This window comes from Trichechus manatus, unplaced genomic scaffold (assembly GCF_000243295.1).
Source record: "Trichechus manatus latirostris isolate Lorelei unplaced genomic scaffold, TriManLat1.0 scaffold00187, whole genome shotgun sequence".
Taxonomy (NCBI): Eukaryota; Metazoa; Chordata; class Mammalia; order Sirenia; family Trichechidae; genus Trichechus; species Trichechus manatus.
In genome coordinates, this window is record NW_004444123.1 from 1,915,882 (window position 1) to 1,941,443 (window position 25,562).

Here is a 25,562-nt window from a genome sequence, read left to right on the forward strand (position 1 = left end):
GGACCTGCACTATGATGTCACTGTCTTGGTCCTGGGGGACCTGCACTATGATGTCACTGTCTTGGTCCTCACGGACCTGCACTATAGCCCACCTGACTTGCTGGCAAGTGTCTCGGGGAGAACCAGGCCCTAGGAATCTAGTCAATCAATGCACCCGGAAGGTGGTTTTATTCCAGGAAAAGCAGGCCCCTAGACCCATGGTATGGAAGATGTGTTGAGTACTTCATTTCAGGGCAGACTCATGGGGTCGCTTTAAGGGGAGGGGGGTGCAGGAAGGCCAAGGGCCTGAGACTGCTTGTGTTCGTGCTGCCACGATTCTCATGGCAGGTGACAGAAAGGACAGAACCTCAGAACACACCCCTCTTCTTCCTACTTTTAGTCTGAGCTTCTGTTATGGACTCAATTGTGTCCCTCCGAAAAGAAGATGTGTGAAGCCCTGACCTCTGCTGGTGGCTGTGACCTCGTTTGGGGCAACAAGGCTTTTCTTTGCAGATGTTATCAGTAAGTTAAGAAGTCCCACCAGAGTAGGGTGGGTCCTAACTCTAATTTCTTCTTTTTTAATTTTTTATTGTGCTTTATGTACAAGTTGACAGTAGCAGATCAGTTTTGCGTTCGATAATTTGTACATAAATGTTCCACGACATTGGCTCGTTCCCCTCCGTGTGTCAGCATTTCCGTCCTGGGCTCCCTGTCTCCTTTCATCGGGATCGTCTACCCCTTCCTGCCTTCTCATCTTTGCTTTTGGGCAAATGTTGTCCTTTCGGGTCTTGTATCATTGATTGTTCTAAGGAGCACGTTCCTCTCAGGCGTATTGTTTACTTTATGGGCCTGTCTGTGGTTTGGCTGAAAGGTGGTCTCTGGGAATGGCTCCAGTTCCAGTTCAGAAGGGTGTCTTAGGACCACAGTCTCGGGGGTTCCTTCAGTCTCTGTCAGACCAGTAAGTTCGGTCTTTTTTGCGAATTTAATTTTTTGTTCTACACGTATCTCCCGCTCTGTCCGGGACCTAATCCTAATTTCCAAGAAAAGGACAGAGACACAGAAACACGTACACAGGGGGTGAGACAGCACGTGAGGACCCCCTACAACCAGGGGACACGTGGGGCCGCAGGAGCTGACAGGGACAAGAGAGGATCCCCCCGCCGACAGAGAGCGCACGGCCCTCCCACGCCCTGAATGTGGACTTCTGGCCCCCAGAACTGTGAGACAATAAATTTCTGCTCACTAAAGCCACCCACTTCACGGTGCTTTGTTCTGGCAGTCCCAGGAAACCAAGTGGACACTGGGAGCAGAGACCTCCCAGCCCGTGTCAGCGCTGGATTGTCACCATGTGCCTCCTATGGACAGAGGGCCCCCACACTGTCTGCTTCACTTTCCTTTTCCCAAAGGCAGAAATCCCTAAGAGCCTCCCCTAAAAAACACTGCTTTCCTCGCGATCAGAATTCAAACTGCAGATGACACCATGGTGGCCCCGAGGACAGTAATAGGAGGTGAGTAAACTTTTTTGTTCCTCGGGTTCAACGGAGCCTGAAACAGCTGCCCACGTGACACACCCCTGGCCAAATCCTTCTGTCTCTCTGACCCGTGTGGTGCACGGAGCTTGGCTGCCGCACAGAGGAGCCAACCCTTCACCCATGGCGAGCAGGCGGGTGATGAGGGTCCCCCACATGGGCTGCAGCCAAAAGCGGGGCTTCTCTCGTAGAGACAGCAACGCTGCTTTGCGTGGGACTGACCCGCAGTGTGGATTAACTCACACACAGGGCGCAGGAAGGGCTCCTTTGCTCCATCTAGGAAGCAAGGATTAGATTTTAAAGGACTGAAGCATTTTGGAAATAGCCATTCCATCACAGAGACCACAGCAAAGTCTTCTTGGTGCTCCGTTAAAGTCAGAGCTACAACCATCTCCATTTGTCAACCAGCTAGCGGTCCTTGAATTACCTGAGTACTCCTAAAGCAGAGGGAAAAACCCTACCGTTCTTGGGAACTGTTCTCCAGGTCATCACCCTCCCTCCAAACTGCTACTTCTGGACTGGTGTTGTTCCAAAAGGAGAGATGGAGAAGACCTTCATACATTCTCCACACAAACCTACGGCCAGTTCTTGGCTGGCGATTAATGCTTCACATGGAGTATAAAAAACCCGAAGATTTCCAGGAGCACAGATATGCAGAAAGCAAATATCTCAGCAGGACACAGGCTGTTTATTCTAAGCACACTATAAAATGTTCTTTAACAGCAGTTCTTTGCCTGGCAGGACTTAACAAGCAACTGTTCTCTTAACCACTCCCTTCACAGCCTTAAGTGTAGGGGTAATATTTTGAAATCTGACAGAATTAAAAAGCTGTATCAATTCACTTGGAGTGTCATGTCTGCCACATGCAACGAGGTGTGTGACTTAAATATCAAAAAAATCAAATCAATGTTAAATCAGTTTAAAAAAAAAAAAAAAGAAAGAAAGGAAGTCAAACTCAACCTACTCAGGAAATATTGCAGATCCCAAATGAGAAAGCTCTTCATCTTCAATTGTGAAGCCATTACAGTTAACCTGCGTGAGAAAGGGGGAGAAAGAAAGATTTAAAAAATGAGCTATAGCTTCTTGCTGGATAGGAATCATTTCTTTAATTTTGACCTTTAACAAATTAACCAGGAAGATGTTCTGGTTTAGCGGTTTTAAGATCTTTCTTGTTGGCCACGGTATCCTTTTTACAAACACAAGTTGGCCATCAGTCCCATGTGTAAACAAATAAATGCAGACGGTTAGGACTGACGCACCTCTAGTCTCGCCTACTCACCCAACTACATGCAGTGCTCTAAGAATGCACTTGGGCCCCCAAGGCTCCGTGGACTGAATGAAGTCTGTGTATCTGCATGGGAGTTAGGGTACCTGAAGTCTAGTCCCAATCATGCCACAGATTTGTTGTCTGACCCTTGAGCTCTCATCGAGCCCCTCACTCTTCGATTTTCTCCCATTGAAAAAGGAGCCACTTAATCCAGTGCCTATCTCATAAAGTGAGGTGTTAAATGCAAAAGCCCTTATCCATCTCATCCAATGACTGTCCATCTCCTCAAGAGGCAGACCGACTGAGGGCCTGAAGCTCAGGAACCAAGACCTTGTGGTTCACATCTCAGCCAAACCAACCACCAGCCACTTGATCATCCTTTGAAAGAAAATGTTGCATGGAACAATATCAAGGGCTACCCTGACCATTTTGGAAGTCCACCTTAGAGCTAACTAGGCTGAAAATGAGGAATCCAAACCAAACCTGTTGTCGTCGAGTCGATTCCAAGTTACAGTGACTCTACAGTACAGAGCAGAACGGCTTCCAAGGAGCAGCCAGTGGATTCAAACCACTGACCTTCTGGTTAGCAGCTGAGCTCTTAACCACTGTGCCACCAGGGCTCCATAAAATGAGGAATACACATCCTCAAATTCTAGACTGTTCTATACATCCATTCCTTGCACAGACATTTATTGAGAGTCTTTATGTGCCAGGCACTGCAGACAGAAAGATGAACAGGCCAAAATCTGTGCCCTCAGGGGCACCCAGGCTACTGGGAGACAGCTCAGTGGGCGTCCTCCACACGCATCTAAAATTTCAGAGCTGGATGGGAACTTTCTCTCTTCCCATTTCGGATGATGCAACCGAGGTCCAGCGAGGAGCGGTGACGCCCGAGGTCACAAAGCGAGTAGGAGGCAAAGGCGGAGACCCCTGCTTGTCCCCCAGTGCTGGGAGGGCTCTGTCTGCCAGGCAGGAATGCTCTCTTCACACTTGGAGACCCCTCGCTGGTACATTTCAGGTCCACAGATGGGCTTTTTAAAATGAGCATCTGCTAAGCATGCCCTCAGGGCTGGAAGCTCAGCTACATGCTGTGCACTTACCACCTTCTAAGCCGGTAATGGGGCCCTGGTGGTGCACTGGTTAAGTGCTAGGGCTACTAACCAAAAGGTCAGCAATCTGAATCCACCAGCTGCTCCTAGGAAACCCTATGGGGCAGTTCTACTCCGTCTTATGGGGTTGCTGTGAGTAGGAATCGACTCAAAGGCAACAGGTAAGCCCGTCACACTGCGCTTGGCATCATTATAACCCATTTTACAGACGTGGAAACTGAGGCTCGGTGAAGGTCAACGATAAGTGACTTCTTCAAGGCCATACAAGGCAGAACAAGAGTCAGAATTCAAACTAGACGTTCTGACAGCCTAGCCTGGTCTCCTCACACCATTCCACGTTTCTCCTAAAGCTGTTCTGGTTGACCCAATGCTGATGCGGCTTGTTTTACTTAAAATGAATGGGCGATGGTGAAGGCTTGGAGACCTTGCTCCACATGACAGTAACGGCTGTGATGGCTTGACACAGAGAGGGAAAGGGGAGGTGACTGCACGTTAGTGAACAAGTCACAGCCTTTGACACCCCAGGAGTTGGGCGTTTCTAAGTAGAAGACTCAGCATACCATTAGTCTTTGTACCATCTAAGACGTAAAGGCACCCTGACCTATTCTGTGTTCAGGACACTGATCAATGACCACTAGCCAATGACCATCAACCAGCATCAGGTGAGAGTAAGTCAGGATTTAAGAAAATTTACTGTCACACCAGTTACGTGTCCAGCACCCCCGCAGGTACGGAACGAGCATATACATATATATATATCTACATATATACAATCTCAGAACGGATATGAGTGCGATTCAGTGGCGTCTGGTGCCTGTAAGATGACAATAAACATTTGCAGAATGAAAATAATGAGAGAATTTTAGCAACAATTTTCAAAACTGATCTAGGTACAGACAGCTCCTGATTAATTCTAGGGTTGTGGGGGTGTGGTGTGATTAATTACTTTTGTGTGTGGACTTTCTAGCCAGGGGCGTGTAACTCCCACCCAGGTGTTGTGTGATTGGTCAGTTTTCCTTAAGAGAGCCGATTCCATAGCAGAGAGGAGGATCCTACCGCCACCCAGGAAGGAGAGACCCGCAGCAGGAGATGGGCATGCCTAGGGAGAGGCTGTCCTGACGGAAGAGCTGTATCCTGAGTGTTCCTGAGCCTGAAGTGTAACTGGCACCTCCCTAATAAACCCCATAATCGTGAGTATGTTCTGTGAGTTGTGTGTGGCCACTGCAATGAATAATCGAACCCAGAAGAGAAGCAGAGAGCGCTGTGGGGGGGCGACAGCTGGTGTCAGACTTGGTAAAGACAGCAGAGAGGAGGCTTGTCTGGCCTCTGCCTCATGGGAGTCAGCCTTGGGCTGTTGATCTTGGTTCTCCTTCCCCTTTGCGAGGCGGGAGGAGGTCAGACACCGCCCCTACACTGCTTTTGCAGGGGCGGGGTGGGTGCTTCTTAGTCTCCTTCCCTGATGCCAGCCCAATGGGTCAGTTCTCTGACTCCAGAGTCCTTCCAACACGAGTGTTTATGACCATCAGCCCCTTCACCGCCTCTCCTTCCTCCTCCTCTTCCTCGGGAAGTGTCTGCGTGTTTCTTCGTAAGGAAAGGTCCCGTGAGCACAAGTGTCATTACTGTCCCTTTCTGGGAGGTGGTGATGGTGTTTAAGCCACAATGCATAGCAATTTGCTTGCCGGCTTCCCCTCCCTTTGAGATATCCCTGGAGAAGACAAGTGAACTCGCATATTAAGGAAGATGCCCGGGCCATAGTCCTTTGTTTCAAGTCAAATCAGGCGTAAGTGCCTTGCTAAACCTATTCTCATAATCAGCACTTAGACTAGATGGAGGCTGCATCCCAAACATACATTTCCCAGACACGCATATGTTCCTGGGGATTAAAACGCACCTTGATGCTGTCGCAGGAGTGCAGCTACCCACACATGCCGCCAGCCACTGCTGGGCCACAGCTCACCCACAACCCCTCCCGTGACCAGAGAGAGGGAAGAACCGAGGCTGGAACAGACAAACGCAGCTGGGTGCTCAGAGGCAGCACCAGAGGGTGGCATGGTGCTGGCGTAGCCCTTCTTTGGTTTGTTTTGAGTTTTCTTTGGGGATACTGAAAGCCTCTTTTGAAATTTATATAAAAAAGATGTCTTTGTGTGTGCCTGCGTGTGTATGCACACCCACACACCACAATCAATGGATACTATGGCTTGACACATAAAAATATAAAGTCTATAAAGGCATTACAGTCAGTCTTCATAATTCACAGATTCCATGTTTTCGAATTTGCCTGTTGGTGTGGTTGGGTGCCACAAGTTGATTCCAACTCACAAGAACCTCACATGACAGAGCGGAACTGCCCCACATGGTTTTCTTGGCTTTAATCTTTCCGAAAGCAGATTGCCAGGTCTTTCTCCTGAGGAGCCACTGGGTGGGTTCAGACTGCCAAACTTTAGGTTAGCAGCCAAGCATTTAACCGTTGCACCACCCGGGCTCCCTGTGAATTCGCTTACTTGCTAAAATTTATCTGTAACCCCAAACTCAATGCTTGTGGCACTTTTGCACTTTTGCATCATTTGCAAAAGGCATGGAGTGGTGAAAAATTCGAGTCGCCCAACACGCGTGTTCCCAGCCGAGGTGGAACAAGCCAACGCTCAGCCTTCTTGTTTCAGCCCTTACACTGTAAACACGTGTCCTTCTCACGGTCTATTTTGTGCCAGGTTTTTTGCATTTTTATGCTTTTTGTTGATTATTTCACTGCTTAAAATCACCCCCAAACATAGTGCAGGAGTGCGTCTGTCTTCCTAAGAGGGAGAAGGCTGTGATGTGTGTGCCTCGTGGAGAAAATGAGTGAGTTAGGTAAGCTTCATTCTGGCGTGAGTTATAGCCCTGCTGATGTCAGTTCAGGGTTAATGGATCAACAGTGTACGAGGCGTCTTTAAATAGAAACACACATGAAAAAGGTTAGGTATTGATCGGCTGACAAAAATACCGTGATAAGAAGTTGGCAGGAACCTAACCTTCGTGGCTCTTAGGAATGAGAGTTCAGTACCTGCTGATTCAGTGTTGGAGGTGGCTTTAGAGAATACAGCCACAGTAAATACCAAGAATACACAGGATTTTCTGAGTCAGTCCAAACTTCAAAGACTGAGTCATTTTCCCCACAAACGCACTTCTACTTGTGGGATCAAATGTTGATTTTAGGTGTGAAAATATGGTCCCGTATCTCCACAGCAACACGGAGAAATCCTGAAAGCACGCCGGATTACTGTGCTGGAGAAAAAGCTAGCTGTCTCACAGGAGGGAAGAGAAGACGCCTTCCACTTATTCATCTCTCCTGCTTTCTCACATAACTGTGCCTTATCCAATCCAGAAAAAAATAAATCCAGTATCCACCTCTTAAAAATTTTAAGAGGAGTCAATTCTTCAGCTTTCCGTCACCCAAATCCAGTGTCTCAGGACCCTTAGGAAGCATGGTATAAACCCAGGATAATTCTATGAAAATCAGGAAGGTATTTTATTACTTTTCACTTCACAGTCACAACTTGAGTCCATTTTGCCTTTTGACTTCTTTCTTCATAGGTGTAATTTTTTTAAGTGGTAGGATTATAAGTGCTTTTTGCCTTCTTCTTTCTCGTATTTTGTTAAAGTTACACATGCTCATTGTGGAAAATTACCAACAAAAAAAAAACAGATTTTCCCCACAGTTCAGAAGATAACTGTGAACTTCCACTTAACCGTTTTTAATTGCAAATGTCTGTTTTCCTATCACACACATTTTTCATCCTGCTTATACAATGAATGTTATATCATCATTCTCCCACGTCTTTGGAACAATTTCGAAAGGTTACGTAACTTTCCACCATCATATGGCTCTGTCATAATTTATTTAACCAATCCACCAGTGCTGGCCATTTTTAATATTTCCCCTCTTTTTTGGGGCTTTTAGAAGAACCCAACTTGCATATAAATCTCTGTCCATAATCTCTGATTATTTCCTCAGGACAAATTCCTGGAAATGGAATTAACTGCGTCAAAGCATACATAGGCGACACCACTCTCTTCTCAGGGGAAAAAAAAAAAAAAAAGAACAAAAAAATAGCTGTTCACAGGATCTAACCAAACGCATACATGCTGACAGACTGAAGGTGCTGGCAGGGGAATGCAGCTCCTTGCATCCGTGGAACAGTATCCCAATATCCCGTCTGAGAAGGCCACCTTCAGCAAGGTGCTCAGCTGGCAGGGAACACACGTGCGTGTATGAGGGACAGAATTACCATCTAGCAGGTCGGGTTGGCAGGAACAACCCTGACAAGGCACAGGAAGATGGACGCAGCCAGACCCACTGCAGCCGATAGAGACCACGGCGGCCTTCCCCCTTGCGTCTCAGCAATGCCCGAGCCTGAGCCCTTCCAGTTCTTTAGTCACTTTTAAGTTACTCTTGTTTGGAAGTCTAATTTTTCATTATTTCTGATTTTGGTGAACCTGGGATTCTCTAAACAAGATTTCTTAGCCATCGCCAGGAAAGATGTCCCACTCCCAGATACACCCGGGCTCCTCTCTGTAACAACTGTCCTTCCTGGGCGGTAGGGGGAGCCACCCTCGGGGGGGACCCAGGTAGTCTCTGTTTTATCAACACAGTGTTGGTAGAAGTCCAGGGGGAAGAAAAAAAAACAGACGGGAAGATATTTTCTGTCAGAATGGCAGACTTACGAAAAGTAAAATTTAATATATATTTAAAAAAAAGTTGCATATAAACCCAACTTACATATAAATCTCTGTCCATATAAAAGTCGAGTCAATGCCGACTCATAGCGACCCTATAAGACAGAGTAGAACTGCCCCATAGGGTTTCCAAGGAGTGGCTGGTAGATTCGAACTGCTGACCTTTTGGCTAGCAGCCAAGTTCTTAACCACTGCACCACCAGGGCTCTGAAATTTAATATAGTAACTGCAGATGGTCGACTTGATGGCAACAGATTTTTTTTTTTTAAACTTCAAATGGTCTTTTCTTTGCAAATAGCTGAAAGCATGCAATGGTCCCTGGGTGGTATAAACGGTTTGTGCCCAACTAGCAACCTAAATGTTGGTGGTTCGAACCCACCCAGCAGCACCACAAAAGAAAGACCTGGCGATCTGCTTCTGTAAAGATCACAGCCAAGAAAACCCTATGGAGCCGTTCTACTCTAACACATGGGTCGTTGTGAGCCGGAATCGACTCAATGGCAATGGGGTTTTTTTTTTTTTTAAATAGGCAACAGAACTGGGTCACTGGCCGCTCATTTGTTCCCATGACCTGTTTGAGGCAGAAGCACATTTTCTGTGCTCAGGTCATTGAGCAGGACCAGCCCAGAGAGGAAGTGGGTCGGCTGCAGATCACCTAGCAGGGCTGCGGCAAATAGGTTCAACACCTCAACAGCCTTGTCATCAAGTGGACGCCTTCGTTCTATTTCTATTTATCTTCACTGAGTGCATGCTGGGACAGGGCTCAGAGAGGACGCGTAACCTGAGGCTGGCATTCTTACCTGTGCAAAAAGCACTACCAGGCTCTCAGTGTCGGGAAACTCTAGGTGCTTGGAGTAAAAGTGATGGAGAGCAGCAATGTCACTCTGGATCAAGTCTTTCTTCTCACTGTCTAACTTATCCAGATCTGTGGGGAGACAATCAAATCCATCACTCACCAGAGTGAAACCCAGGATTCCTGGCTACCTCCATCTCTTCTTCCTGTAACTGACACAGACAGCCCCTAGCCAGCGCTCACCTAGGTGGCAAACCCCAGGGTAACAAAAACATGCCATTTCGTCTGTCCTCCCTCCCTCTGAAAACTAGAAGTCACTCAGGACTTGAAATTTCAACTGACCACTAGCCGTGAGGCCAGGAATGAGTGGGAATGACTGATAAGCAGCCTCAGCCCATCCAGGGCTCACAGGTGGCCCGGAGTCCCTGCCGCTGTCAAGTAACTAGGCAGCCCCTGATCTCATGTCTTCCAGTAAGGACACCAGCTGTTTACGCTACTGCAAATCAGCAAAGATCCAAACATATTCGGCAGGCCAGCAGGAGACACTTAGGGAGGCAATATTTCACCTTGGGAGGTCCTACCTCCCCCTAATTATTTCCTGGTAACCCTGTCAAATCAGGAAAAGAGTTAAATAAAATCATTTTCCAAAATAGCACACGAGCCAAAATAAAAACGAGTAATTAAAAATATCACCACCGCTCCCCAGTGCACAAACCATCCCTTTCTTTCTTCAATTCTGCCTAGTCCCCGTTACATTGATGGATAAATAACTCCTCAGCTGGCGGCAGAAGAGCATATGGTTGTCCGACTTACGTGATTCAAACTCCTTCACAGCTAACAACTTCTCTGACGGAGTTCTCTCTGGGTGGATTTTCTAGTAATTGGGGAAAAAATCACACAGATGCAGAGTTTACCGATGAGTGAAAAAAGTAGGGCTTTCACTTTTTAATCAACAGGAAGGAAAAAAGAGAAAGAAACAGTATATTGATATTACTCAATGAAGTAAAGAAAGCTATCCAAGGAGCCCACAGTTTGGGCCGTGAGAGTGTTTGCCCAACATCCAAATTCAAAACCCTCTGTTAAAATGCTTTTCAAGTGTCCCCATTGCGAGCCTGCTCTCCACCGCGTCCCTAACACCCTGACAATGTTATGCACACAGTAGGCTCAAAAATGCTTGTTATGGGAATGAATGAGGGCTGGAAAACAACTTTTAGGGCCCTTACTTAAAAGGACTGTGTCTACAGACAACCATCCTATTTATTATTTCTCCTTCTAAAAAGGAACCAAATCAAACCCATCTATTTTACACTTTCTTTAAGCATAGGCTAAAATGATCTCAAATTCTGTTTCAAAAAGACCCTTTTGGTTGTATCTGGGAGCCCAGATTCACTTTAAACGTGTTTCTGGCTTTGTTGGAGACACCCCAAGAGCAGCGAACAATAGTAAACCCGCCAGGCTTTGAGAACATGAATAAACTCGGTGTTGACAAGAGTTCAAAGGCAGAGCTGGCGAGCTGGCCCGAGGCCACGTCTTTGTAATCTGGCTATTCAGCTTGGGGATACAGGTGGCCTCGCAGGGTGCACCCCCCTCCCTGGGTAATGTGTTCAGCTTCCCCTTGGTAGCCTGGTAGCCTGTCCCCCCCAATCCTTTGCAAGCCCCTACAATACAAATGGTCTGGTTTTTTAATCATCGATTCCTGTGGAGATGAAAAGATGGTCAGGTAACTTTTCATTTAAATTGACTATTAGCAGTAGAAGTAATTATGTTAAAAGTTGAATGAAACTCGTATCAACTCATAAGCACACTCAGACCCCCTAGAGGTGCCAGAACCTTTCCATAGTTCTTTGTGCAACAGGAAATCTTCCATTCCCAGGACGCATCTCTACAAGACTAAGAAGTCATCTTGTCTGTGGAAGCTTTCCATTCCGGAAAGTACACCAGGTTCTTCTCAACTCTTAACCACAACACTATAAATAACATCAAGAAGTTGAAGGGGGAAAAAAAAGAACCAGCAGATTGGGCTCGCCCAACCCTCCCACGACGCTGACAGAGCTAATATCTTGGCTTGTTTACCGCAACATGCTCACCCAACAATGGCCCGGTCACCCCGTTGCCCCTGGCCCTTTCCGTCTATCCAAATACTCTGCATCTATTTAAAGATAACTGCTATTGAGGATCTGAAAGTGAGTTGCTCCTCCTTCAGGCAACACGATTCTGACTTTATGGGCTCACTCTACAGGAACCTTCAGTGGCTCTGGTTACTCCGAGCTGGCGAAGTGGCATTTCAGAAAGCATCTGACCTGAGCTGAATATAGTGGAATGATGACCTCAGGCTTCTGAAATGCTCTCCCTCTGTTGATGCAGCCCAGGATTCTAACTTGGTCTGGGGAGAGATACACGCTCATCATGACAATCCCATGAGAGAACACTTCCAAGGACTGAGGAGGAGGTAGGTGTAGGGAAGAGGTGAACGAAATTCTAGCTTGAAAGCGTTTACAGTACAGAGGCCTGGCCCCACCCTCTTCTTATCAGTGAGAGCCTCCGTGAAGACAGCCCTGTAAGCTCCAGGCGGCCGCCCTGGTGGCGCAGTGGTCAAATGCTCAGCTGCTAACTGAAAGGTTGGCAGTTGGAACACACCAGCGGCTCCGCGGGAGAAAGACGTGGCAGTCCGCTTCCGTAAAGATTTACAGCCTTGGAAACCCATTTGGGGCAGTTCTTTTCTGTCCTGTAGGGTTGCTATGAGTTGGAACTGACTTGACGGCAGTGGGTTTGGTTTTTGCTAAGCTTCAGGCAGCTTATTTCACTGCATCACACACGGACAAGTCCTATGACATTTCCCCATCCTCTCTTCATTTCGGTCCTTCCAGAGACCAGGTGACTGTAATTATCTTGGGATCAGTGAGTACTAGCCAGGAAAGGGGGAGACTAGTTAGTCACAGAGCAAGGAGAGCAGTGTTCAGTCCTAACACCTGTATGGCTAAGACTGTTGATGCTTATCGTCTGTCCCCACCAAGGGTACCTCTTTCTCCCCCTCCCCATTGCTCTGTGTCTACTTTTCCACCCTTTCTCGTCCCTTTGCATGCTATCCCGGGTGTCACTTCCAGTGCCTTGCCTGCTCCTGCAAGGGCAAGTAAGGAAGGGCGCAGGGAGCGAAGAACGTCTGCAGGGACAGGGGCATGCTCTGTGACACAAAGTGGGAAAAAGCCAAAAGCTTCTCAGACCAGACGGCTACCCGAATTTTGAGTCAGATTTTTCACGCCTTGAAAGGCCGTGTTTTTCAATGCAAAGCTGTCTCCACAAAAGCTCAGAATTTCATCCTCCTGGCCATGTTTCGGAAACCCTGGTGGCACAGTGGTTAAGAGCTCAGCTGCTAACCAAAAGGTCGGCAGTTCGAATCCACCAGGCGCTCACTGGAAACCCTATGGGGCAGTTCTACTCTGTCCTATAGGGTCACCTGGAGTCGGAATTGACTCGACGGCAGCGGGTTTGGTTTTTTTTGGTTTTGGCCATGTTTCTGGCCTGGGCTAAAGCGGCGTCCTAATGCATAAGGCAGACAGAGACCCAGCCGAAGCCTTGGAGTTTTTTCCTCCCCTCATCCATTTGGATGTCCTAGGAAACAAGTCCAGGATGTTTAACAAGAGACGGCCACCGCGGGTCAGTTACTCATCTTCTGACCTTTAAGGAAAAGATAATAAAATTCACTTGAACACTGTCCTATTTCCTCACCTGTTTGGCCAGAATCCTTGCTGTTAGCCTGACAGTCTCTGAGGGGTTCCAGTTTTCCCCAAAAACAACCATGGGAGAGCACTCCAACTTGTGCATGAGCCAATCTTCTCTCTGGGAAGATGAAACATATTGTTCAAAACACAAAACAAAACACGGAGTAAAGCGCGAGAAGAGAGGGTGGTGTAAGTCCTCTTATTAAGGTCAAGTGAAATATGTTTCCTTTCGGAAAACACGAGCCTGTTCGCCAAAGCTAAAAACGTCTCTTAAGATAGATGTGATTGTGTCACCTTGACTCAGGCCTGACCAAGGTTGCTGAAGTGAGAAAAGGTGCTTTGTGTTTTCTCACGGAACATCTTGTGACTTTTTACATTCCTAGACAGACCTTTCCACTATCTGTCCGTCTGTGCATGGTCAGATGGTGGGGGAGGGAGCGGCTTGGGCAGCAGCGGCTGACGTGGCTCTGCTCCCCGCAGCTCTGCTCTGGTCTCACTTCAGGCCCCGTAACTGAGAGCGGACTTCCACGGTAACGTGTCCCATTTTATAGGTGATAAAAGAGTTCAAATAAGGGCTTTCTCGAGGGCCTTCAAAGAGGCAGGCGAGGGCAACTACTGGGAATATTTAGGAACACAGACTTCCTAAGTATTCCTTTGATAAAATGGGAAAGCTGTGCTCCTTTCTATCACGGGTCTGAAAGCTTTTCCTAGCACGTGCTCATTCCTGGACAGCACCCTCCGCTGGGACGGGGAAGGCTGAAGGAGGAGAAGGACGCAATGGGGTTTTTGAAAAGGCCAAGGGAAGAAAGTGCTTTCAGGAGCAGGGAGTACTGATTATGCCAGTGCTGGTCATAGGTTTTGTGTGAGATGGCTGGGAATTGATCTGGCATCACGGAGGTCACTGCTGATAAAGACCAGTTTGGGTGGAGTGAGGGAGGTGAGTGAAAGCCTGCTGGAATGGGTTCAAGAGAGAACGGAAGGAGACACAGAAATGGGAGGAATGGAGTGTTCCTCCCGAGGGATGAAGGGACGAGGAACATTTGAATATTGATGGGAATCCTTATTCTCACAGCGGAACCAGGGACTGGTCACTTCTTCACTCAGCCTCCTTGTCTTGGGAAACAGTAAACCCATTATTTCAGTTGCTCAGGCCAGAAACTTTGGGGCACCTTTGATTTCTCCCTTTCATTCTTATATTCAACTGTCTGGAAAACCCTTTGTCTCAGCCCTCAGAATGTATCTAGAACCTGAACTCTTCTTCCACCCCCACCCGTCTGCCCTGTTGTAGCCCCAACACCCCTCACCGTGAGGACCACCATCGCCTTCTACCTGGATCCCTGCTTCTGTGCTTGCCCCCTTCCAGACTGTTCGTGCAGCGACCAGAGCAGCCCCGTTAAACAAGACTCGGACCACACCAGCTCGCCACAGCCGCCTCCTTGCTGTTCCTGAACACATCAGGCATGCTGCTGCCCCAAGACCCTTTGGACTTGCTGTATTTCCTGGCTAGAACCCTAGAAGCCCTTCCCCTAGATATCCATACTGCTTCCACGCTCACCCCCAAGCCTCTTCAGGAATGAATGTCACCCTGTCGAGACTCCCTCCTAAAACAGCACTTTCTCCATCACTCCCCCTTTCCCTGCTCTAGTTTTCTCCTCACCAGCTGACCTATTACATCTTTAGTAGTTCTGTCTCTGTCTCCCTCCATTAAAATAACTTCGTTTTATCCAAGTCTGTAACCCCAGAACCTGCGACAGTGGCTGACAGGTACCAGGCACTCAATAAAGTTATGGAATAAATGAAGATGCGTCCCTACGCCCGCCCTCCACACCCATCGCAGAAGGACACGGTGTCACTCAGTGATTTAATGCAGTGCGTGCCACAGCCCCTTGGCTCAAGCTCTGTGCCAAGCTGTCCTGCAGAGTTCAATAACAGTGTGCCGAACAGAACTAAGAGCAGGGAGAGGAAGAAGTGACAAGGCACGGGCCCAAGGGAGAAGAGGCTGTGCTTTCAGCCGAAGCCTGAAATGACCGCACGGTGCTGAGGCAAAGAGAGGCAGGTGTGTCCACCTCCCTCTCCAGCTGCAGAACAGAGAGGAAATGACAAGGAGGGCGCTAGACAGCTGAGGACGTGGGGACCGGTGGCTGGGGACAGGCAGGTAATTCAACCACCGGTGACAAGTGCCCAGGATGGCCCCAGGAGCTCCAAGGAAAGTGCGATCTAAGACATGATCTCTGTCTTTGAAGGGCCTCCAGGCCGTGGGTTTTCTGAGTTACGGTGCTGTCGTTGTGTCTAACACCAACGGTAAACACCTGAGAAAAAGGAGCTTAATGTTAACGCATGTTGATACAGTCAATTTTGTTCATTCATATAGTTAATTTATGAATACCATTAACATACAACTAATGTGACTATAAAGAAGAAATGATATCAGCGTTGACGAACATCACTGTCCTCCCAGGGAAGGGAGGAGAGCAGAGGGCTGCTAAGTAGGCAGAACTCTGGACCGGGCTCAGGAGACCTGCATTCTTATCCTTACTCTGCAGCGAAGCAGCTGTGTGACACCAAGCGGGCCTCTTAAACCCTCCAGGCCTGCCTCCTTGGATGTAAACAACCTATCCCTGAGTTACTTAGTGACTCCAGAATTCCGAGTCTCCGACTTTACAACCTTCTGACTGTGATAATCAGCTACAAAGCTTGAAGACAACCAGCCAGTAGGACCTGAGATAGAAGGACAAGGCATTCACGCATCCTCAGAGGGTCCTGGCTAGACCTCCCCTCCCCATGTACGGGAACTGATCTACAAAAATCCCTGAGAGCAGTGCCGGGCACATAGCTCTGAAAAACTGTTGGTCATTGTTCACTGATCGGTTCATTCATTCATTCAGGCCACAGCCCTGCCACTGACCCTCCGGGCAGGCTGGGGAGAGGAAGTCTTCGTCCTCTGTGTGGTTAGGGCCTTAAAGGCAGGACTACCTGACATTTGACGGCCCCACGGACAGCAGTCATATCAGGCAGCTGGGCACATTCAGAAATGCACAATCACATGAGTTTCATCAAGGGAAATTTACCAGAGTAACAGGTGTTGGCTTCCTTTTTTGAAGGTGTTGTGAGGGGTGGACCAAGTAAGGGAGAGGTGGCAGATATCCCTCCACAGCGCTGCTCGGCTTTAATTTTAAAAAGAAAGCAAAACAAAAGGATAGCATCTGGCACAACTGTTAGATACATTTCAAAACTATCTCGATAACCTTCTTATATCATAGAGATGTCCCGGGGTGGGCAAATGATTAAGTGCTGGATTACTAACCAAAAGGTTGGCGGTCTCCGAAGTCAGGCCTGAAAATCTGCTTCTCAAAGGTCACAGCCTTGAAAACTCTACGGAGCCCAGCTCTTCTACTCTGCACACATGGGGTCATCTTGAGCCCAAGCTGACTCGCTGGCAGTTAACAATCACAGACAGACTCCAAATACACAACCTGACAGAAATCTCTCGCCCTACTTTTGCCCGTAAGAAATGATAAACAACCAGACTGAACAAAACTGAAAAAGAAAAAAAAAATAGGCTAATCTGATGAATAGGAATGAATGGATAGTTTTCTTTTGTTTGTGAGTATTGATAGTTTGGGAGTACACAGAATGATTTTACAACCCTTTATACTTTTTAAAACTTTTTTTTCAGTTTTTCTAAAACCTTTTCTATTATTTTCTTCAAAATGCAATCTATTACTCTTTCCCTGACTAAATCTTTATAAAATTTTATGAAAACTAGGATTCCATTTTCCAGTAAAGAAATAGACAAAGAAATGCCCAGCAAGGATGAGAAAGGCATACACCAACGTGTTCCTAGTGGTGCTCTCGGCAGGAAAGCAGCTTTCTGTTCTTCTTTTGTAAATGCTCTTCTGTCCTTTCTGGTTTTTCTGGAATGAGCACAGACTTTCTGGTAATCAACTTAAGTCATCAAATCTATATGGAAGTAAGATATGGAATTTTCAGCATGGATGATCCTCTTTTGAAACTTTTAATTCCTTTTTGGCCAGTGGAATAACTACTCTGAAGGACTTTTATTCTGTGCATGAATGAAAATGCTTAAAGATACATACAAACTTGCAAAATTATCTCATGACACATCACATTTCCAACACTGAAAGAAAAGAGTGAGTGTTATGTTATCCAGTTTTCTGCTAACGAAATGGTATGTTGCCTTTCTGGATAAGGAGACTGGATTTTATCATGAAACTCACTTTTCTAACTCTAGCAGTTGGTATTTCTAATCGATGCCTTTGAATTATGGTGTTGGCGAAGAATATTGAATATAGCATGGACTGCCAGAAGAACAAATAAATCTGTCTTGGAAGAAGTACAGCCAGAATGCTCCTTAGAAGCAAGAATGGCGAGACTATGTCTCACATACTTTGGACATATTATCAGGAGGGATCAGTCCCTGGAGAAAGACATCATGCTTGGTAACTCTTCAGACAAAGATAAGACTGGACTATGGGACATACAAGGATACTCGTGAAGAGTGTGCTTCTGAGCTCAAGTAGATACATGAGACTAAACAGGCAGCTCCTGTCCAGAGGCGAGATGAGAAGGCAGAGAGGGTCAGGGGCTGGTTGAATGGACACAGGAAATCAGAGGCGGAAAGGAGGAGTGTGCTGTCACAGTACAGGGAGAGCAACTAGGGTCACATAACAATGTATGTATAAATTTTTGTATGAAAGACTAACTTGAATTGTAAACTTTCACTTAAAGAACAATAAAAAAAAAAAGAAGAGAGAGAGAAAAAAAGGTAGAGGGTAAGCAAAAAGTGGACTGACACAGGGGCTGCAAGAATGGGCTCAAGCATAACAAGGATTGTGAGGATGACACAGGACTGGGCAGTGTTTCGTTCTGTGGTACACGGGGTAACGATGAGTCGGAACCAACTCGACAGCACCTAACAACAACGTTGCTCTCCTGGAGCTTTTCAAACAAGCATAGTCTACTTATATATGTGTATGGGTGATTTCTCAAAATGCAGAACGGTAAGAAAATGTCATAAGATTCCTGAAGTACCACTACCACCATCTTCAAGAGGAATAGGGCAGAAGAAATCAAGTGCATGCTGACCACCTCACACAAAGACGGCCGATGTGGCTGAACCATCACTAGGACACAGGCTGGGTTTTATATTCCCAGGAAAGAGTGATCAGCTGCACTCAGTCACTCACACTTGCTTTTTCCCTGATGGTGACGTTAAACATGGAGAAAAAAGAGTGGTCCAAATCTGAGATGCTTCTGAAGGCTGGATGAAGAGATCAGTGACTTTAACCACGACTGAACACGTGACTCAGGTCGCACTCACTAACCACCCACCAAGATGACATGGTCAGGTAAGCCTTTATTAAATATTTTCTACACTTATTTTTTTAGCCAACGACAAACATCTAGAATCTTCCCATATCTTTAGTCTTTCACACACACTCTTTTTAGCCCCATCAAGGGATGCCTCTTCCGACTTTCAAAAGCACACTCATAACCCCATCACCTCCATTTGCTTAACAAAAACAGGTTTTTTTCTCTTTGTTACAGTTGAGAGATATGCCCCAGAAAGTTCTACTGCACAATGATCACTCTATACGATAACATTCTAAAACTATCCTCTTAAACATGACATGGTATAACTTTACGAGTAAGTCTAAGTGACTGAACAATGTATTTAACTTTCCGGGCATCTTTATAAAAGTAAATAGACTTCATTAAAGCACACAGGTCACAGGATACTACGCCTCACCACAAAGGACATCTCTGTTTCTTCTCCATGTCCCCCCTTTATCCGTCTAGACACTGTCAGTTAAGATCTCTCCTCTGGCAGGACCCCACTGAGACAAGGGAACACAGAGGGAAGTAAACGGAACAAGACAGAACCCAACTGTGAGAGATAAAGAGAACCCTAATGCACCGCGGGCTTGAGGAGAGCACCCGGGGCCTGGGATTTCCTAAGGTGCCCTGTGCGGTGGGAAGAGGAGACTCTGAGGGGGAAAAGCGGGTCTTAGGGCCCCTGGAGGCGTTTTCGGCAAAGACAAGGGCGCTGGGGGAGGCTCTTCTCTTTCACATCCATCAAAGGCCACTTCCATCTCTCTGACATATTCCCATACGGGGGGGGACTAACCAGTCAGCACAGCACGCACCCGCTTGCACTAAGCACGGTATGCAAGGCTTAACTGTACTGACTTGCTAATCTGTGGTGAGCAGTTTCACATGGGTGTCACCACATCATCAACGTGGGAGGGGGACAGGTGAGATTGTGCACTGCAGACTGGTAGGGAGGCACAATCCGGCCAGTGTGTACCTTGCTTGGAGCCCTAGTGGCGCAGCGGTTAAGAGCTCGGTTGCCAACCAAAAGGTTGGCAGTTCAAATCCACCAGCCCCTCCTTGGATACTTTATGGGGCAGTTCTACTCTGTCCTACAGGATCACTATGAGTCGGAATCAACTCGACAGCAACAGGTTTGGTTTGGTGGTATCTTGCTTATTGGGTAACCCATCCCTGAATGGTGCCTGCTGTCCTATAGGGCCCTCGATACTCCCACGCACAGTGTTGTAAGGTGCTGAGAGCACTCCCTAGCAGTCTGTACAAGTCTAGTCCAGTTCTGCCACTGTGTGACCTTGGGCAGGTCACCGAACCACTGTGAACACTGGTTTCTTATCTAGATAACCTGTTCCAAGTCAACCATCTGCTGTATGGTCCTGAGCACCAAGAACTGCAGGTGGGTGCAGTCCTGCTTTGAATAAGGCCCAGTTAATTCCTAGCAGATGAGCACCATGCTTTCTTAGGTGGAGAATCACTCTACCTTCATCACTGCCTTTCTGTGTGACACCTTTTATCCTCTCCTTTGATTCTATCCAAGCATTCCCTTAAGCTCAACCCTGAATATATTTTTATCTGGAGCAAATGTTGACTCCTCCTAGTGATTCCATGTATGAAGCCCTTGTACCTCCTCCTATTTCTAGCCATTTACTTTTTTTTTTTTTTAACCTTTATGGCTGCTCTATCTCACTATCTGTCTTGGAAGAAGTGCAGCCAGAATGCTCCTTAGAAGCAAGGATGGTGAGGCTTCGTCTCACATACTTTGGACATGTTATCAGAAGGGATCAGAGGACATCATGCTTAGTAAAGTAGAGGGTCAGCAAAAAAGAGGAAGACCCTCAACGAGATGGATTGACACAGTGGCTGCAACAAAGGGCTCAAGCATAACAACGATCGTGAGGATGGTGCAGGACCAGGCAGTGTTTCCTTCTGTTGTACACGGGGTCGTTGTACATGGAGTCACTATGGGTTGGAGCCGACTGGACAGCACCTGACAAAAACACCACATCTCACTATAATATGGTGTCTCCATTTATTCAGTTCTGCAGGATTAAAGGATGCAAAAACCTTAATGGCCATTAGCCTCTTCCTTCAGCAACAGGATACAGATGCAATAAAAATGACACTGAGAGGTCACACCCAGCCTCCTTCCTCTGGAAATAAGGGGCATTGGGAGTTGTGTCATCTCCCATAATTCAGGAGGGCACTGCAGTCACTGGACAGGTAACACAAGCAGAGAAAAATGAAATCGCCGAAGTGCTCTCCAGGGCCGAGGTGCCTGGCCCCCGAACTGGGTGAGCAGTGTCTATCAGGAGGCTGGACCTACCACGCTGTCCTGGCCTGAGGCCTCTGAACAGAATCATCACATAACTGTTTCTACTATTCTGAGGGTCCTTGCCACCCCAGAAATCTTCTCATGATAATTTGAACCCTAACATGCAGACTGTCAAACTGCTTGCGATAAAGTAATAAACAGACATTCTGGTGGTACAGTGATTACAGTGCTCAGCTGCTAACCAAAAGGTTGGTGGTTTGAACCCACCAACTGCTCTGCAGAAGAAAGACGTGGCAGTCTGCTTCCGTAAAGATTGCAGCCTTGGAAAATCTATAGGGCAGTTCTACTCTGTCCTATAGGGTCACTATGAGTAGGAATCCACTTGACCGTGGTGGTTTGGTTTTGGTTTCTAGTACATACAAGTTGGTATATTTGGTTAACGTGAACCCTCCCCCAGGGGAGGGCCCCCTCACTGTGTGCTAATAAATGAGGTTTCTGAGTCTGCAAGTCTGGGAGAATCGGTTCTGGGGGCACCTTGTGAGGCCTAATGGAAAGCAGCTTAGCAGCTCACCTGCTGGGGTGACCAAGAAGTACCTCCCTCCGCAGCTCAACATTCTGATCCTCCGTATTAAGGAAGCGTTCGCAGCTAACCAGAACAGTTAAGACTCACTCTGTAACAGGTTTGCTTACACAAACGTCCGCCATTCCTGTCTTCAGGCTCTTAGGATGCATCCATTCCCTTAAATTAAAAGAACAGGCCCTTAAACCCAAAGTCTGCTGTTTATTCTTTGCAGAAAGCTTTGCTCCAGTCCAGCCTGATTTCCACTTTAGGCTACAGTATTGTCATTTATAATAACGCTCCACATCTGTACAGAACTTCATGGTTTACACAGAACCTTCCTATCTGCCCCATCACTTGAGCCTGACAACTTGCCAAGCTGGGCACTCTTTTCCTCAATTTACACTTGAAGAAGCAGAAATTAAGAGAAGTTCCGGACTTGCTGAGTTCACAGAGTCAGTAAGTAGCAGAGCTGGGACCATGTCTTCCTGCTAGTCCATGCTCTGTCGTCAGAACTATATCCGATTTACTATGCTTGCTTCTCTAAGGATCATTAAGGTTCATTAAGGCAGGACTTAATGAGTTAATTTTTCTAGAAGTGTTTAACTTAGGCATAGAAACACCTAGATTACCTGACAGGCCTGGTCCCAGATCATGTCCCAGACCTTCTTGGGGCCTGCTGAGCTCTACAGTCTAACCACTGATACTCTATCCACAAATGGTAGGAACAACGCATGATCTCTTCTCTTCAAAGAAGGCACACTCCCTGGTAAGTCAACAACAAGCCCCACGTATGGTCTCACGGTGACACGGCTGACAACCTGTGGAAGCCTGCCCTGGGGAGGCACACGGAGGCGAACCGTGTTGAAGGTCTTCTGGGCCAAGGGACAGAGAGGTCTGAATTTCCCAGCCATGCCTCAGCCGACCTTCCTTCTGGTGAGGGGTCACCGTGACGGGAGCCCAACAGTCCGATGACACGCCTCTAAATGATGCCCTCTGGGGAGCTCTAGTGGCACAGTGGTTATGAGCTCAGGCTGCTAACCAAAAGGCTGGCCGTTTGAATCCACCAGCCACTCCTCAGAAATCCTCTGGGGCAGTTCTACTCTGTCCTATAAGGTCACTACGAGTCAGAATCGACTCAAGGACAACGGGTTTGGGGGGCCTTTTGGGGCCAAAGACGTAGGGGGATGATGAGAAAAGAGGAGTGGAAGAAAAAGGAAATGGTAGGAGATCAGAAGTGGATGGTTTGGGGAGGGGAGAGGAGAAGATGCTGGATATGGCAGAACAGCAACAAACAAGGCACAGACAGGAGAAGACGCTTGTCACTTGCAGCCATCCTTACCCTGCACCAGCATTTCCCACTGTACTAATAGGTTTCCTTACAAGAGAGAGAGAGAAAAAAAAAAAAGGCTGGGTAGGGTGTACAAAGAGCAAATAAAAATGCTTAGGACTTCCTAACGCACATTAGTACATTAAAGACTCTCGAAGGTGATGAAGGAAAGAGACCATGTTCCCCTAACTTGTTTGAACATGGAACTTATTTTCTGTAGAACACTTACGAACATTTTATGGAACTAGCATCTAGAATAGTTTGGGAAACATCGCTCCTTGTCCCTCCAAGAGCCTAGCACGACCTCCTCCGAACTCCTCAAGCCTGTGCTTCCTGTTACAGGATTCGCTGGAGACTCAGCCATCCAGAGCATGGTGTGTGGTCGACGGCCACCGGCCTGCTGGGCCCCTTCTGCATGGCTGCTTCCGAGGCATCGGGTCCAGGCCCACCGGGTCCAGGGTGCACCCACCCTCTGGCTATGTAAAGACTATGCCAAGGGTCATCTAAGTCTAGCTGCCATCAGGCTGGGTTCAAACAGCCCAAGGGGAGGTGTGGATTCATGAAAAGACAGACCTGTGACAATACTTTTTTTTAATTTTAAAAGGTAGCATTTTAACATGTTGCATTTGTCATCTCTGCATTTTCTACCTCTTGCTGGCATCCCTGGCGGCAAGCTGTCAACCCTGGTAAAGACCTTCTGTAGCTAACAGGCTCTCCTTACGTTTCCCCCACTCCTGCCCCTACTCTGGTCCTGCATGTGGCCCCGACCTGTCACTGCCCATCACCAGCTGCCTGTGGGTTGTGGGTCCGCACACACCCGACACCACCACTGAGCTTTCCCGCTGTGGCTGCGACAGGGCGCTAGGGAATGCCGGGACAAGGAAGAGGGGACGTTGGGGTCCCCGTCTTCAGGGGAAATCAGGCCCTCCCTACCAGGTGGCCCGGCACCTACCTGACACTCCGCATTGCAGTAAAATGCCTGCTTGCATCTTCCACATTTGGACAATCCTTCTTTCCTTAAAAACAGAAAGGGCACTGTAGTGGCGCGAGGACAGAAGCAGGAAGCTGCACATTTTATCATGCAATCGTTAAGAGCCATCTGGCCGGAGAGCAGAGCCCAGATTCCCCTTACCTGCCTCTCCCACCAGAAGGGTCTCTTCCCAGAAGAGACCTTGACCAGATTCAGTCCCTGAGTAGGGGTGGGCTTGATGAATACTGCATGCACAAACATTCACCAAGCCCGTGGCGTGAAGGGCACGTCCCCAAGAAGGGACTCAGAGCGAGCCTGGCCTGGGAAGCCACGGCTGTCAGCACTGTCAGTCATACACTAGTTCTGGACGAGTCAAAGGCTCTTACGTCCTGGTCTCACCTGCTAAAGATGGACAGGAGCCCTGGTGGTGCAGTAGTTAAGCATTTGGCTGCTAACCAAAAGGTCAGCAGTTCCAATCTACCAGCCGCTCCTTGGAAACCCTAAGGGGCAGTTCTACTCTGTCCTATAGGGTGGCTGTGAGTCGGAATTGACTTGATGGCAATGGGTTTAAAGAGGGACAAGGAGCCCTGAGTTAGCAGCACGTGGCTACTAACCAAAAGGCTAGCAGTTCGAGTCCACCTGGAGGTGCCTCAGAAGAAAGGCCTGGCAATCGTACTTCTGAAAAATCAGCCATGGAAAACCCTATGGAACACAGCTTTACTCTGACACACATGGGGTCACCATGAATCAGAGGTGACTCAATGACAACTGTTTTTTTGTTTCCTTGTTTGAAAAAGGAACAGAAATAAAGCTATCTTATAGGCGTGGCACCACAAAGGTAGTGTGATGGGGTGTACCTACCGACACTGGTGAAAACCCAGTGTGAGTGACCAACTTTAGTATTTAGAAACTGCAAGAAATGCAGAAGATGGGATATAGCATGTCAGTAATTCAAATGCTGTCCAGAAAGCTAAGCTGAAAAACTATGCAGCCTAGCAAGCAGAGCCACATTCCTGAATAAACATCCTGGGTCTGAGCAGGACAGGCCCCCCTCTGTCAGGGTTCCACTTAGATGTGACTCCTCTACCTCTTCATAATGAGGTCAATTCTACCTGTTGGTTGCAACATTATTTCCCCGCTTGCCATAAAGGACAGGGGTATTGTTACTTCCTAGTTGTTGGGTGTTAGTGTGTGTTGTGTCAGACAAGCCAAAGCTTTTCCAAAAGCTGCGATGCTGACACCACATACTATGAAACTGTTTAAAGAAAATTTTCTGAAGTGGGAAACAACTGCATTGTTTAACTCAGAGCGCTCCCTGCAAAAGCTGTGGTCTGTTTCTCGTGGACCACACTGACACTAGCTCTCTGGCTTGTGTGAATGCCTGCACTTGCAGGGGTCCACACTGACCGCGGGAGCTGCACTGCACAGAACACCTGGCGCACCTGCGGGACGTACAGCCACACCTGAGAGGGGCGCCCGGGCGCTGACGCGGTAACACGTGCGTCATCACGCCGCAGGGCCGCTGCTGCGGCTTGTCCACAGAGGGCGTCACCACACTGCTCCCACAGAACCAGGAAAGTTTTCCAGAAATGCTGTCGTTGGGACTAAACAGACAGCCTTGTAGTTTTCCAAGGACCGTACTGAAGAAGGCGTGGGAGGAAAACGCCCCGTGCGGCTGCGGCAGACATAAATATCCCAAGTTTGCACATCTCAACAGTTCAAAAAAGAACCCACTAATCTAGCTGCCTGTATTCTAAGGCCGGAAATACCCCTGGGGTGGTGGGGTGCCTCTGAAGTTATCCAAACCCTGACTCTGCATCTGGGGATGTAAATAAACATAGATACTGAGGGAAGGGCGGCAGGGAGGGCGCTGAGAGACACTGTGGAGTCACCTGTGAGCAGGGGTGAGGTGGTGTGGACAGCAGGGAGGGCGATGAGACCACTGTGGAGTCACCTGTGAGCAGGGGTGAGGT

General features: G+C 47.7%; 1 protein-coding gene across 5 annotated transcripts in view; it reads right to left on the minus strand.

The window, feature by feature from the left end:
* SMYD2 (SET and MYND domain containing 2) overlaps positions 1-25,562 on the minus strand; it is a 45,335-nt gene that overhangs the window by 13,618 nt on the left and 6,155 nt on the right. The window contains exons 2-8 of one of the 5 annotated variants that reach the window (XM_023741709.1): positions 23,572-23,635; positions 21,421-21,469; positions 16,178-16,273; positions 13,117-13,227; positions 10,204-10,264; positions 9,398-9,522; positions 2,473-2,540 (exon numbers count right to left, since the gene is read on the minus strand). In XM_023741709.1, the coding sequence (XP_023597477.1) occupies positions 2,473-2,540; positions 9,398-9,522; positions 10,204-10,264; positions 13,117-13,227; positions 16,178-16,273; positions 21,421-21,469; positions 23,572-23,585 (524 nt within the window). In that variant the 5' untranslated portion in view covers positions 23,586-23,635. Of the gene's footprint in view, positions 1-2,472; positions 2,541-9,397; positions 9,523-10,203; positions 10,265-13,116; positions 13,228-16,177; positions 16,274-21,301; positions 21,470-23,571; positions 23,939-25,562 lie in introns of those variants that run through there. The other 4 variants (XM_023741711.1, XM_023741707.1, XM_023741710.1 and 1 more) reach the window with 4 other exon arrangements.